The 15,559-nt window shown below is 43.6% G+C and overlaps 1 protein-coding gene across 1 annotated transcript; it reads left to right on the plus strand.

The window, feature by feature from the left end:
• Window positions 1-6,200: 6,200 nt before the first annotated feature.
• On the plus strand, window positions 6,201-7,766 carry LOC131246707 (UDP-glycosyltransferase 88B1-like). Its single transcript, XM_058247057.1, has one exon. It carries the CDS (start codon window positions 6,218-6,220, stop codon window positions 7,643-7,645), a length of 1,428 nt encoding a protein of 475 aa, XP_058103040.1. The 5' UTR covers window positions 6,201-6,217; the 3' UTR covers window positions 7,646-7,766.
• Window positions 7,767-15,559: the final 7,793 nt, after the last annotated feature.

Genomic DNA, 15,559 nt, shown 5'->3' on the forward strand with positions numbered 1-15,559 from the left:
ACCAAGGGGGACTGCCCAATCTATTAACTGATTACATAATGTGTCTTGGAGGGTCAAGCTTGTCCACTCACTAGATGGACCAGACAGCGGGCCATCCAAATGCCTGAAGTGGATTGGCTGGTGTACCACAGATCACTGATCTAGCTAGTGTGTTGGTGTCTAAAAGTTATGTGGGTCTATCGTGAGGTATGTGTTATATTCAAACGGTCCGCCCATTTCGAAAGCCCTTATGAACATCTACCGTTGAAACTCTTTTTGGGTCACAGAAGTTTTAGAACAATATGATATTTGTTTTTATAAATAGATTGGATAGAAAATAAGCGTTATGGAGGTAGGCATTATAAATGTTTTAACATTGATAATCATCGTTCTCACTTCTGTCCGTAGTGTAGTCCACTTAAGCTTTGGATATAAGGACGTCAGAGTAGCTACTGATAAGTTGATCACCCAGAGTCCCCGTTGAAGTGACATTACCTAGTTCCGTGGGTCCCACCTTGATATATGTTTTGTATCCACACCGTCCATTCGTTATGCCAACTGAATTTACCGCATGAGTCAAAAAATGAGCTAGATTTAAAGTTCATGTGGTCCACACCACAGGAAAAAGGAAATCGAACACCCACCGTTAAAAACTTCTTGGGGCCACTGTTTACTTTAGTGTGGGCCACTTCAACATTGGATCTGCCTCATTTTTTGGCTCATGCCTCAAAATGTCATAGTAAAGCAGATGGACAACACGGATATGTCATATACATCATGGTGGGGCCCACAAATTTATATTAATATTTTTGGACCATTTTCCCAAGCAGAAGTACTTGCCTATTTCCAAACTGGATGAAATTGTAATAAGTAAGCATTTACAGGGCATTTACAATGAATTCGAAAAATCAAACAAGCCCTAAGCGTAGCACTACGCAATCTTCTTCCGCAATTGCTGTTTTGGATTTGACATGTAAACCCTCACCTCTCTCTAGGATTTGACACGTACACTCACTCTATATACTCTATTATCTGAGTCGAGTTGGGTTTCGGAACAGGTCGAGTCTGACGGATCCAGTTTCAAGTCGAGTTACTAGGTAACTCAAACTTGACTCAATTTGAGTTTGGATTAGGTGAAGCTTACTCGGTTCGGACCGACTCACCCATTCGATTCGGGTCGAGTCGAGTTAGTCAAGTCGAGCTGATTGGTGCCCAACTCTATACACATGAATCGCCGGAAATGACCGTGAAATGCATGGAAATGACCGTGAAGTGAAGCGAATTGACCGTGAAATGCATGGAAATGACCGTGAAGTGAAGGGAATTGACCACGAAATGCTTGGAAATGACCGTGAATCAACACGAAATCACTGAGAATGACTGTGAAATGCATGGAAATGACCGTGAAGTGAAGGGAATTGACCGTGAAATGCGTGGAAATGACCATGAACCAACATGGAATCGCCGGGAATGACCGTGAAATGTATGGAAATGACCATGAAGTAAAGCGAATTGACCGTGAAGTGAAAGGAATTGACCGTGAAGTGAAGGGAATTGACCGTAAAGTGCATCGAAATGACTATGAATCAACACGGAATCACCGGGAATGACCGTGAAATGCATGGATATGACCGTGAAGTGAAGCGAATTGACCGTGAAATGCGTGGAATTGACCGTGAAGTGATGGGAATTGTCTGTAAAATGCGTGAAAATGACTGTGAATCAACACAGAATCGTCGGGAATGACCGTGAAATGCGTGGAAATGACCGTGAAGTGAAGCAAATTGACCATGAAGTGAAGGGAATTGACCGTAAAGTGAAGGGAATTGACCGTGAAATGCATGGAAATGACCGTGAATCAACACGGAATCGCCGAGAATGACCGTGAAATGCATGAAAATGACTGTGAAGTAAAGCTAATTGACCATGAAATACATGGAAATGACCGTGAAGTGAAGGGAATTGACCGTGAAATGCTTGGAAATGACCGTGAATCAACACGGAATCGACGGGAATGACCGTGAAATGCATGGAAATGACCTTGAAGTGAAGCAATTTGACCATGAAATGAGTGGAAATGACCGTGAAGTGAAGGGAATTGACCGTGAAATGCATGGAAATGATCGTGAATAACACGGAATCGACGGGAATGACCTTGAAATGCATGGAAATGACCATGAAGTGAAGCGAATTAACCGTGAAGTGAAGGGAATTGACCGTGAAATGTATGGAATTAACCGTGAAGTGAAGCGAATTGACCGTGAAATGAATAGAATTGATCGTGAAGTGAAGGGAATTGACCGTGAAAGTGAAGGGAATTGACCGTGAAATGCATGGAATTGAACGTGAAATGTAATGAATGAAATTGACCATGAACTGATTGAAATTGGCCACGAAGTGAATGAAATGAATTTTCGACCATCAACCTGGTGGAATCTTGGAAACTAAGTAGGTTGGTTAGCTAAAGTAGCATCTCCTACCCCCAAATCCTATATGGTACGTCAAGTAACTCATTCTGGTTTAAGAGATATGTTTATTAAATGAATAAAGAATGAAATGAATAAAAAGAGAGAAATTTTTTTTTTATATACTTATATATACATATTTATATAAATATGTATTAGAGAAAAATGTAAGAGAGAAAAAGTTCTCCTTGTAAAAAAAAAAAAGTACAAAGGTGGAACATTGAGTTGGGGTCGACCGGGTCAATGGGACAGTGACTCCCTTTTGTAATTGGCGGGTTATGTGAATGGGTATAACTACAGCTAAAGCTATGGTTATAATCCGTAGCTAAAGTGCCCGAGCTTTCACCAGTCAAAAAACTGAAAAAGCAGGGGCATTTTTTGACCTGAGAAATGGGGCCGTACAGCTGGGGCTTATTCTTGGGAGGTAAAAAGCGAGTGGGCTCAAAAGGTTGATGGGCGATATATGGATCGCACAATTGGAAATTACTCTATCCAGGACGGTTCGGATACAATACATGCACATGGTAGGGCCGACAGAAACCTCAGGATCTAATCTGCATCCCCCTGTTGTCACGAAAAAGATTCCCCGCTGGGGTCGATTTCTCTGACCTGAGTTAAATGCGCATGAAATCGGCAATGAGAAGCGGTTTAACAGCTGTACCGCACACCAGCGGAAGCGGATTTGGCCGGCGTACCACAAATCAGTGTGTGTGTGTGTGTGTGTATATATATATATATATATATATATATATATATATATATATATATATATATATATATATATATATATATATATATATATATATGGTGTATTGATGTCACCAAGGTCTGCGGGTCCCATCATGAATATGTATTATATCCAAACCGTCCATACATTTTTCCAACTAGTTGTAATGCTTTAGATGAAAAAATAAAACAGTTCTAAAGATCAAGTGTACCACACTGAAAAGCGCAGTGGGAGATTGAACGTCTGCCATTAAAACCTTGTTGGGGTTCAGAGAAGTTTTGGATCAATACGAAATTTGTTTTTCCTCTTCATGTAGGTCTGTGACGTTAAGAACAAATTGGATGGACAATAAACGTGATGGTGGGCCCTATAAAATTTTTAATAGTGAAAATCATTATCTCAGCTGATTATTCGTAGTGTGGTCCAGTTACTCTTTGATATAATTCATTTTCTGTAGAGTGCTCTGAAATGATCTCGAAAAATAGATGAACGGTGTGGATATAATAAACACATCATCGTAGGTTATGTAACTTTAATCTCCTTTGAACCGTTCGTACAACTCGCAGCTCGAGGAGAGTCGACGCTCGTCTTCTCACAAGTCATGACACTACCTAGCTGGTCCGTGGAACAGCAGCCAATTCGCTTCCGCGCCAGAGATCGGGCGCCAATTGGATACCGACAAGGTCAGTAGCCAAATCACTACTAAAGTGACGTCACCAAGCTCTGTGGACCCCACCATGATGCATGTGTTGTATCCATACCGTTCAACCACTTTTAGAGATTGTTTTATGGCATTTCAAAGAGAATGAGAGATCTAAAGTTCAAGTGGACCCCACCATAGAAAATAGTGGGGACAGTGACATCTACCGTTCAAAACTTCTTAGGGGCAACAGTAGTTTCCGATGAAGCTGATATTTTTGTTTTCATTTCATCTATCTCTATATTAACTTATGAATAAGATGGATCTCAAAAACACATCACTGTGGGCCCTATAAATGTTTCAATGGTGGGTGTGACGGCTCCCACGGTTTTCTATGGTGGGTCCACTTGAAGATTAGATCTATCTCATTCTCTTTGTAATGCCATAAGGCGATCTCTACAAATGGTTGGACGGTATGGATACAACACATGCATCATGGTGGGGTCCACAGAGCTTGGTGACGTCACTTCAGTAGCGATTTAGCTACTGACCTTGTCAGTATCCAATCCGCGCCCCCAGCGATCACGTTCGGGCGCGGATTAGACACTGACAAAGGCAGTATCCAAATCGCTACTGAAGTGAAGTCACCGAGCTTTGTGGACTCATCATGATGCATGTGTTGTATCCATACTATCCATCCATTTGGAGAGATAGTTTTATGACATGAGAAAAATAATGAGATAGATCTAAAGTTCAAGTGAACCCTACCATAGAAAACAGTGTGGACAGTGACATCCACCGTTCAAAACTTCTTAGGGGCCACAGAAGTTTCTGATTGAGCTTCTTTTTTTTTTTTTCACTTCATCTATCTCTATCTTAACTTATGAATATGTTGGATCTAAAAAATACATCATGGTAGGCCCTCTAAATGTTTCAACGGTGGGTGTGTGTGATCTCATGGTTTTCTATGGTGGGTCCACTTGACCTCTGGATCTATTTCATTCTTTTTTCTCATGCTATAAAACCATCTCTACAAATGGTTGGATGATATAAATACAACACACGCATCATGGTGGGGTCCACAGAGCTTGGTGACGTCACTTCAGTAGCAACTTGGCTACTGACCTTGTCAGTATCTAATCCGCGCCCATCACGTTCGGATGCGGATTTCCTGCGAAAGCCTTTGCAGTAAGTTCCTGCGCAAGGATTCTAGATAGGGCCCACTGTGATGTTTGTGAGAGAGCCACTCTGTCCATCCATTTTTTGAAATCATTTTAAGACATGACGGCGAAAAATGAGGAGGATCGAAAACTCAAGTGGGCCACACGAGAGGAAATAGTGGGAAAAGGAATTCCTACCATTGAAATCTTCCCAGGATCCACCTTGATGTTTAGGTTCCATCTAAACCATTTATAAGATCATTTTCACGGAGATGAAGTGAAAAAGCCAATAAATTAAACTAACACAAAACTTTTGTGGCCATATAAATGTTTCAATGGTGGTCACTTAATCCTCATTGTTTTCTCTTGTGTAGCCCACTTGAGTTTTTGATCCTCCTCATTTTTAGTCACATGTCTTAAAATGAACTCGAAAAACGGATGAACAGAATGGCCTTTTAACAAATATGGTAGTGGGCCCCACACAGAATCTTGTGCAGGAAATCCGCGTCCATCACGTTCGTGTAGTCAAGGAAAGCGGATTGGCTGGTATGATACGTATCATGTGAAGACGAACGCTGCCGCTCCTCCAACTCCACGTTGTTAGATTCAGAGGAGATCAAGGTTGCGGGGAACGGCTTGCATGTTGAGGAGCATACTAAGTAAATTCTGTGGGCCCAACGTGACATGTGTGTCTTATCCACGCCGTCCATCTACTTTAATGCCTCATTTTAAAGCAAGATTCTAAATTTCAAGTATATATAAATCTTAAGTGAACCACACCCTGGAAAACAGAAACAGTAGGGATAGTGACATCCACCGTTTAAACCTTCTTACGGCCAACGGTGATATTTATTTGTCATCCAACCTGCTCTCAAGGTCACACAGGCATGACGGACGAAGGAAACACAAATATCAGCTTGATTCAAAACTTGTGCCCTTCTCTAAGTTTTCAACGGTTGGCATTCAATTCACACTATTTTGCATGGTGTGGTCCACGTTAGCTATGTATATGATTAATTTTTGGTAATATGACCTAAAATGATTTTTTAAAGCGGATGGACGGAGTAGATAGGATGCATACATCACAGTGGGCCCCAAACAGCTTACTTAGTACCCAATCCACTACTCTATCTACCCTGAGCTCATCAATGGCGCGGAGAAAGCAGTCCATCTAACTCTTACTCGTTGGTACATATATAAATACACATTCATAGGAAAAGAAAAGAGTAATAGAGTGGAGAAGAAGATGCAGAGAAAGAGAGATACAATCGTCCTGTATCCATCTCCAGGGATGGGCCACCTTATATCGATGGTCGAGCTTGGAAAGCGCATACATTCCATCACCCCTGCCTTTTCCACCATCTCCATCCTCATCCCTGAAGCCCCTTTCAACACTGGCTCCACCGCTCCTTACATCCACTGCGTCACAACTTCCCATCCATCCATCACCTTTCACCACCTCCCTTCCCCCATCTCTCTCTCTACCTTCTCCTCCCCTTCTCCACACCACGAAACCCTCATATTCCACCTCGTCCAACTCAACAACCCAAACGTCATTCAAACCCTCAAATCCATCTCTCTATCTTTCTCCATCCGCGCCCTTGTCTACGACATGTTCTGCGCTACTGTCATCGACGTCACTACCCAGCTCAACATCCCTACCTACTGCTTCTTCACTTCAGGCGCTGCTGTCCTTGCTGTCTTCCTCCACTTCCCTACCCTCCATCGCCTCCACTCCATCAGCTTCAAAGACCTCCAATCCCCTCTCCACGTGCCGGGCGTGCCACCCTTCCCAGCTTCCGCCATGCCTCTCCCCATTCTCGATCGCAACGACGAATCCTACCATGGCTCCTTGCATGCCACTTCTCGGATCCCCAAATCCAGCGGCATCATCGTTAACTCCTTCGACGCGCTCGAGACCCGAGCCATGAAGGCCATCTTGGATGGATCCTGCGTTCCAGATGGTCCCACACCGCCCGTCTCTTGCATCGGGCCGTTGATCGCACCCGGTGACAGTCCTGATAAGTCCGATTGTCTGGCGTGGCTCGACTCGCAGCCGCGGCGGAGCGTAGTGTTCTTGTGCTTCGGTAGCTTGGGGCTGTTCTCGGCTGCGCAGCTGAAGGAGATAGCAGTGGGGCTGGAGAAGAGCGGGCAGAGGTTCTTGTGGGTGGTGCGCAGTCCACCCACAGAAGACAAGAGCAAGCGCTTTTTAGCACCTCCAGATCCCGATTTGGACGCTTTACTGCCGGAAGGCTTCATGGAGCGGACTAAGGACAGAGGAATGGTGGTAAAGTCGTGGGCCCCACAAGTGGCCGTGTTGAAACAGGAATCGGTGGGTGGGTTCGTGACTCACTGCGGTTGGAACTCAGCTTTGGAAGCAGTGTGCGAGGGGGTTCCAATGCTTGCCTGGCCCCTCTATGCAGAGCAGCACATAAATAGAGTTTTTATGGTGGAAGAGATGAAGATTGCTCTCCCATTAGAAATGGACGATAAGGGGTTCGTGAACGCGTCTCAGTTAGAGAGAGGGGTTCGAGAGCTTATGGACTCAGAACAAGGAAAGGCCCTCTCTCAATGGCTTTTGGCTATGAAAGAGAGTTCGATGGCAGCTATGAGTGAGGGGGGCTCTTCTTATACTGCCTTAACTGAGTTAACCCAGTTATGGATCGGAGGTTGAGTAGAATCATCTCTTCTTATCTTTATTTCTTTTCATTTTCATGTAATTCATATGTTGAAAAATCATTATCTGAATGTAATTCTAAACTTGTGGTGATGCTCCATCGCTACATTATTGCCTGTAGCGCACGACTAAGAAGGGAAAGATTCGTACCGAAAGAGAATTGCCGTGTGCTACTTGTTAATGTCCAAGTGGACTCCACATTGTGTATATGTTACATCCCTACCCTCTATTATTCTAAGCTATAAGCCCCAAAAAATGAGATAGATCCAACGACACGTAGAAAGAAATGGGATTAAATGCCTGCAGCTGAAAACAAGAGCCACGGAAGTTTTGTAGCTGATATTTATGTTTTCTTCGTCCAGGCCTATACCAAACCTTATAAACAGGTTGGATGTCAAACAACATCACCGTGAACACTATGACGGTTTCAACAGTGAGTCTCTCTATCACCACCGCTTATGTGGTGCGGTCCACTTGAGCCTTGTTCTGCCTACTTTTGGGTTTATACCCTAAAATGAAATCGAAAATGAATGGACTGTCTAGATAAAATCCATATATCATAGGCCACTAAGAGCGCCTCCAGTGCCGAGCCTAGGACCAAGGGGGAGAACCCAATCCGCCATCTTTGGTTATAACTGATTACATAACGTGTCTTGGAGAGTCAAGCTTATCCACTCACTAGATGGGCCAGACAGCAGGCCATCCAAATGCCTGAAGTGGATTGGCTGGTGCACCACAGATCACTGATCTAGCTGGTGTGCTGGTGTCTAAAAGTTATGTGGGTCTATCGTGAGGTATGTGTTATATTCAAACAGTCGGCCCATTTCGAAAGCCCTTATGAACATCTACCGTTGAAACTCTTTCTAGGTCACGGAAGTTTTAGATCAATATGATATTTGTTTTTATGAATAGATTGGATAGAAAATAAGCGTTTTGGAGGTAGGCATTATGAATGTTTGAACATTGATAATCATTGTTCTCACTTTTGCCTGTAGTGTAGTCCACTTAAGCTTTGGATATAAGGACGTAGGAATAGCTACTGATAAGTTGATCACCTAGAGTCCCTGTTGAAGTGACATCACCTAGTTCCGTGGGTCCCACCTTGATATATGTTTTGTATCCACACCGTGCATCATTTGGAGAGATTATTTTAGAGCATGAGCCAAAGAATGAGTCAGATCCAAATCTCAAGTAGAACCCCCACAAAAATCAATGAAGAGAGTGACACCCACCATTAAAAACTTCTAACTGCCACACAAGTTTTCAATCAAGTTGATATTTGTGTTTTCCCTTCTTTAATGTATATGTTAACTTATGAACATGTTTGATCTCAAATAAACATCACCGTAGACCTTAAGAAGGTTTCATTGGTGGGTGTCACTCTCCCTACTATTTCTTTGGCCGGTCTGCTCCAGATTTGGACCTGCCTCATTCTTTTTCTCGTGCCCTAAAATGATCTCTCCAAATGGATGGATGGTGTGGATACAACAGATATCCTTTGGACCGTTGGTATCATTGGAGATGAGGAGCGTCAACCATTACCCACACCAGCGAGGTCGGTGGTGTACCGTACACCAGCCAATCACTTATACGAAATCGGATTGCTAGTGAGTTACTACATGGGCTCTTGTCATGCTGAGTAAACTCTCTTGCTCCCACTGTGAATGTACGTGGTTTATCCACACCGTCCATCCGTTTTTCTGTCTCATTTTAGGGATTGAGCTAAAAATTGAGGCTTATCAAAGCTCAAGTGCACCATACCACAGGAAGGAAACCGTGGAAGTTGAAATCTTGCTAAGCCCCACAGTTATGTTTATTTGTCATTCAAACTGTTCTTAGGATCACATAAACATGAATAAAATGAAACAACAAATATAAGTTTGATCCAAAACTTTTATGGCCTCCAAGAATTGTTCAACAGTAGACATTTAATTCAGTCTCCTGTGGTGTTGTCCATTTTAATTTTGTACATGCTTCAGTTTTGATATAATTTCCTAAAATTATTTGGTAAAATGAAGGGACGGATTGCATAAAATATAAATTACATGGATCTCACAGAGTTTACTCGGTACGCTTAGCATACTGAGTTACTCAGACTGAGGAACTTCTTGCGACAGAAGCTGGGTAGGGCCCACCGTTGTGTTTCTGAAAAATCCATCTCGTCTAGCCTTTTTAAGATATGAACCCAAAAATTAGATATCCAAAAGTTAAGTGGGCTGCACGGCAGGAAATTACAACAGGGATTGAACGTCTACCATTGAAACCTTCCTAAGGTCTAATATGATATTTATATACCATCTATACTGTTCATGAGGTTATTACTATTGGGATGAACCAAAAACACAAAAATGTTAGCTTATTCCAAAATTTCAATGGCCCTGTGAATGCTTCATGGTAGATTTTCAGTCCTATTTCTGTCGTGCAGCCCACTTGAGTTTTGAATCTTTTTAATTTTTAGGCTCATGGAGTAACTTGCCATGGAAAAAAGGATTTTGAGAGTGGATTTCTATAAACATCTAGGTAGGTTCCTCCAGCTTGCTGTGGCGGGCAAGGAAAGGCATTGCCATGTAAAAATGGAGAGAGGGAGAGGATTTCTATAAACATCTAGGTAGGTTCCTTCTAGCTTGATAGGTTACATCGAGCTTGCCGTAGCAACAAGCAAGGAAAGGCATGTGAGTTGACGTAATAGAATGCCGACTCTGACCAGGCATAAGTGGGTGTTAGCAAGTGATGGTATTTAATTGGACCACTTGCTGTTGCTGACTATATACTTACCTAACAAGTTTCAACATTCTTTGGGAAGCTGATTGGCTGGTGTACCATAGGCCACCTATCCCTAGTTGATGTGTTGACCTAACCAAGTTTTATGGGCCCCACCATGAGGTATGTGTTATATCTAAACCATTCGTCTATCAGTCCATTTTACAAGATTGCCCTAATGGTTGAGCCCAAAAATAAGACAGATTCAAAGATCAAGTAACTGCATAAAGTAATGGGAGATTGAAGGTCTACCATTGAAATACATTTGAGGCTTACAAAAGCTTTGGATCAATCTGTTATTTGTTTTTTTATTTCTCTTCATATGTATTTGTATGACCTTGTGAATAGATTTAATAGAGAAAAAACATTGTAGTTGGTCCTACAAATATTTTAATGTGGAAATCATTGTCCCCATTACTATTTGTGATGTCGTCTACAATTTTTATTTTTATTTTTATTTTTCGAAAAACTGGATCTATTCACATATACCATGAACAAGCCGAGAATGGCCTACAAGGAGACATTCGGGAAGGGCCGATAACAAAAAGGGAACAAGCCCCCCTATCACACGAACAAGAAAAGAAAGAAGAAGACAACCACAGCCTTGGCTTACGCCATTCGCAGCGAACCAAGACCAACTTTGTCCTCGGATTGGGGCTGGAAGGGAATTACTGGAGCGAAAAATATTGTTGGACTTTACTCCTAAGACGGACCAGCCCATTTGCGACCAAGTTCGCCTCTCTTGGCATGTGCTCGATCTGAAGTTGCAAGGAACGGGAGAGGAGGGAGACTCGCGCCTTCCAGTACCAAAGGGACCAACAGGCTTTGGCTGATTCGGAGAGGACCTTTACCACAACCATGGAGTCACTCGCCACCTGAATTTTTGTGTAGCCCAGCTGAAGCGCCAGCATGAGCCCGTCCACAATAGCTTTGGACTCTACCCTCGTATTTGTGCCCCAGTTGTAACCATGAAAAAAGTCAAAAAGGAAATTCCCCGCTTCGTCTCTCCCTAGGCTGCCACCCCCTTAAAGCCCCGCATTGCTTCTCGAAGAGCCATCCACATTCAGTTTGATCTAGCCCAACAGGGGCCTGACCCACTTAACCACGAATATGGATGGACGGGTGGACTGAGGAGGAGGAATGCGCCAGGCTCTACACACGTTGCAGACCGAGATGGGGATGGTTTTAGGGGCAGGAAGCGTGGCGTTGATGCATTGTATCCAAGATAGATCCAATGCGCAATGTGGTGAGACGCAGGGGCTGAGTTTTCAAAATGATGGGCGTTCCTGGCTTTCCACACTTCCCAGAAAATAAAAATTGGGATGAGTCCCTTAAGCGGGGTGGACGATGCGTGGGAGGCATGCCACCATTGCGTGGCTCTGCCGGACGCCGTGGAGTGCAACGGCTAAGGGACACCGCAATCAGCTCAGAAGCATTCCCAAACGCTGCTGGCCAGCCTACCTGTTGTGAAGAGATGGTCCAGTGATTTGTAGACAAGGGAGGAAGGAGGGGCCAGCAGGAACACATCGATACCAGGCTCACTCTTTTCCTTTGAATGTTGGAGTCGATCGAAACCGCATTGTGGAGGATCTTCCAGGCGAGGAGGGACATTTTTGGCTGAACCTTGGGGTGCCACACCCATGCTGCCTAGTTTTTCCACGATGTTGCTGGTTTGATGCTTTGCCATGCTAATGCCACTGAGAGTTCGTCGTTCCCTGCTGACAGCCAAATGCGTCTGTCTTCCGCTTGGGATATGCAGAAGCCTTCATCCGCAACATGGTCCACCATCGCATGGGGGAGAACGCACAAGGTCGTTGCTCTGTCTAACCAGCCAGATGGACCAATCCAATCTTGCACGGATGCTGGAGCAAGGTCCTAATGAAGCAGCAGCAGATCCCGCAAGGGGCCTAGGCCAGACCAGTCCTTTGTCCAGAAATCAATGTTCCCCCGACCAATCAGCCACTGAGACTTCTCTGAGAGCAAGGGGAATTCCGCTCGAATCTTTTTCCATATTGGGGAGGCTGGCGAGCCAGCTTGGGGCGAGGCTAACAGGCCAAAATCTGACACGTATTTTGCTCGCACAAAGCTGCACCAGGTGCTGTTGTTGCCTCTGAAGAGGACCGCCCAAGCCAGCTTTAGCGGCAGGCTTGCATCACCGATTTAAGGCTCCTCAAGCCCAAACTGCCTTCTGATTTTGGAAGCAAAAGGCTGCGCCAGCAGCACCAGTGACATTTTTTCTTAGGCCCTTCCCATCCCCCAAAGAAATCTGCTAACATTCTTTGTAGGTCAGCTAGAGTACTGGAAGGCACCTCCATAGCAGCGAGAGTATGGATCGGGATGTTGTTGTGCACATAGGTGATGAGGGTGAGCTTCCCTGCTTGAGCCAAGATCCTGTTTTGCCAAGCAGAAATCCTGGACTGAATTTTATCCAGCATAGGCTGAAAGAGAGCTCGAGTGGGCCTACCCTAGAAGATGGGGACCCCTAGATAGAAGAAGGGGGGTGTTGCCTTTGTGAAGCCGAGAATTAAGGTAGCCGCTCTACATCTAGCCTCAGGCATTGCTGAAGGGGTGATGAAGAAACTTTTAGGCAGGTTTATTTTTTAGCCCAAGCAACGTTCATATTGGTTGAGGAAACTCTTAATCTGCTTTAGGGACCTACTAGAGTCATTGGCGAAGAGGATAGTGTCATCCGTGAAAAGGAGGTGAGATATTGGTGGGCAATTGGGACGTGTCGTGTAGGGTTGGCATGTGCCCATAGCAACAAGCCGTTCGAAGCCCCTACGGAGAGCCTCTGCAACTAGAATAAATAGACCAGGAGAGATGGGATCTCCATATCTGAGGCCCCGAGTGGAGTGAAAGAACCTCGCCACTTCACCATTAATAAGCACCAAAAACCAACAGTCTAACCAGCATCTTTGGACGAGCCGAATCCAATCATGATGGAAGCCAAACTTGGAGAGGACCGCAACTAGGAAGGTCCAATCGAGCTTGTCATAAGCCTTCTTCATGTCCAGTTTCAAGAGAATGTTCCCACCTCTCACTTTTTTGTTAATGTCCCTGAAGATTTCTTGGACGAGAGCGCTGCCTTCTGCCATTGATCGGCCCTGCACAAACGCATATTGTTCCCGGGAGACAATTCTAGGAAGAATTTCTCCCAGTCTAACAGCAATAATTCTAAAGAAAACTTTGTACAAACAATTGCAAAGACTAATTGGTCGGAAGTCAGAAAAGGTGGCCGGGGCGCTTATCTTGGGGATGATGTAGTCTACTTGAACTTTGGATATGACTTATATTTGTGATGTGCCACACACCACCAATTTGGCTAGTGTGTTGAGGTCATCAAGTGTCATCGAGTTCTATGGTCCCATTATGAAGTATATATGTGTTATATTTGAGCCGTCCTTCCATTTTGCGAGCTTGTCATAAGGCTTGATCCGAAAAATAAGACATATTCAAAGATCAAGTGGACCACACTACAAAAAGTAATGGGGGATTAAACGTCTCACATTGAAACCCTTTTGAGAGTCACAGAAGTTTTGGATCAATATGATATTATTGATATTTATTTTTCCTCTTCATCCAGGTTTGTGTGATCTTATGAAAAGATTGGATGGAAAATAAATGTTATCATAGATCCTATGAATATTTTAATGGTAAGAATCATTGTCTCCACTACTATTTGTGGTGTGGTCCACTTGAGCTTTGGATATAACTCATTTTTTAGCTCATGATCTAAAGTTATCTTGCAAAAAGGATGAATATGGTGGATATGATAAGTACATCATTGCGGGGCCCATGTAACTTTGATCTCCTTTGAACTGTTCATATAACTCTGAGCTTGATGAGTATCACCACTCGGTCTTTCCATGGGCCACACCAGTAGGTGGTGTGTGGTACAGTGGCTAATTAACATCCGGTTAGTGGTGCACCGTATATCATATGAGTGATGTGTTGATGTCACCACATTCTATGGGCCTCATCATGAAGTATGTATTATATTCAAACCGTCTGTCCATTTGGCAAGCTAGTTACATGGTTTAAGCCGAAAAATAAGATAGACCCAGGATTCAAGTGGACTACATTGCAAAACAGCAGTGGCGGGATTGACCGTGTACCATTGAAACCCTTTTAGAAGTCATGGAAGTTTTGGATGGATATGATATTTGTTTTTCCTCTGTCAATGTCTCCACGACCTTCTAAATAGATTGGATGGGAAATAAACGTTACAATGAGCTTATAAATGATTTAACGGTGAGGATCATTGTCCCACTGTTATTTGTGGTGTGGTTTACTTGAACTTTGGATATGATTATTTTTGGATCATGCTTTAACATGATCTCGCTAACGTATGATCAGTATTACTCTGATATCCTTCCAAACATTTGTAAAGCCTAGAGCTGAGGAGTGTCCGCTTGTCTTCTCAAGACAGGTGGTGTGTGGTACACCTGCCAATACGCTTTTCATGCTTCATCCGGAAGCGGATTGACTAGTGTACCACACATCAGCTATACAGCTAGTGTATTGACGTCCGCACCTGTGGGTCCCATCATGAGGTATGTGTTATATTTAAACCGTTCATCCATTTGACGAGCTCATCAGGAGGCTTGAGCCCAAAAAGCAGTGGGGGATTGAACTTCTAACATTGAAATCCTTCTGGGGGTCACAGAAGTTTCGGATAAATAAGAAATTTGTTTTTCCTCTTCATTTAGGTATTTGTGATCTCATAAACAGATTAGTTGTAAAATAAACATTATGGTGGGCCTTGCAAATTTTTTAACAGTGAAAATCATTATCCCCACTGCTACTTTTAGTGTGGTCCATTTGAGTTTTGAATATGATTCATTTTTTGGATAATGATCTAAAATGATCTCGAAATGTTGATGAATGGTATGCATATAACAAATACATCATTGTGAGGCCTATGTAACTTTGATCTCTTTTGAACCGTTGGTACAACTCGAGCTTAAGGAGCATCAGCGCTCATCCTTTCATGACACGTCTCTACATCAGCTATATAGTTGGTGTGTGGCACACCAGCCTATCCGCTTCCTCTATCCTGAAGTGGATTGGCTGGTGTACCACACACTAGCTATAGCGGGTGTAAGTACATGTCAGGCGAAGACTGGGGCTTTGTATGAATGGTTCAAAGGA

Source organism: Magnolia sinica, chromosome 5 (genome assembly GCF_029962835.1).
Source record: "Magnolia sinica isolate HGM2019 chromosome 5, MsV1, whole genome shotgun sequence".
NCBI lineage: Eukaryota > Viridiplantae > Streptophyta > Magnoliopsida > Magnoliales > Magnoliaceae > Magnolia > Magnolia sinica.

Bases quoted from the DNA above. Each gene is read 5' to 3' on its own strand.
- LOC131246707 (XM_058247057.1), top strand. From the start codon at position 6,218: ATGCAGAGAAAGAGAGATACAATCGTCCTGTATCCATCTCCAGGGATG.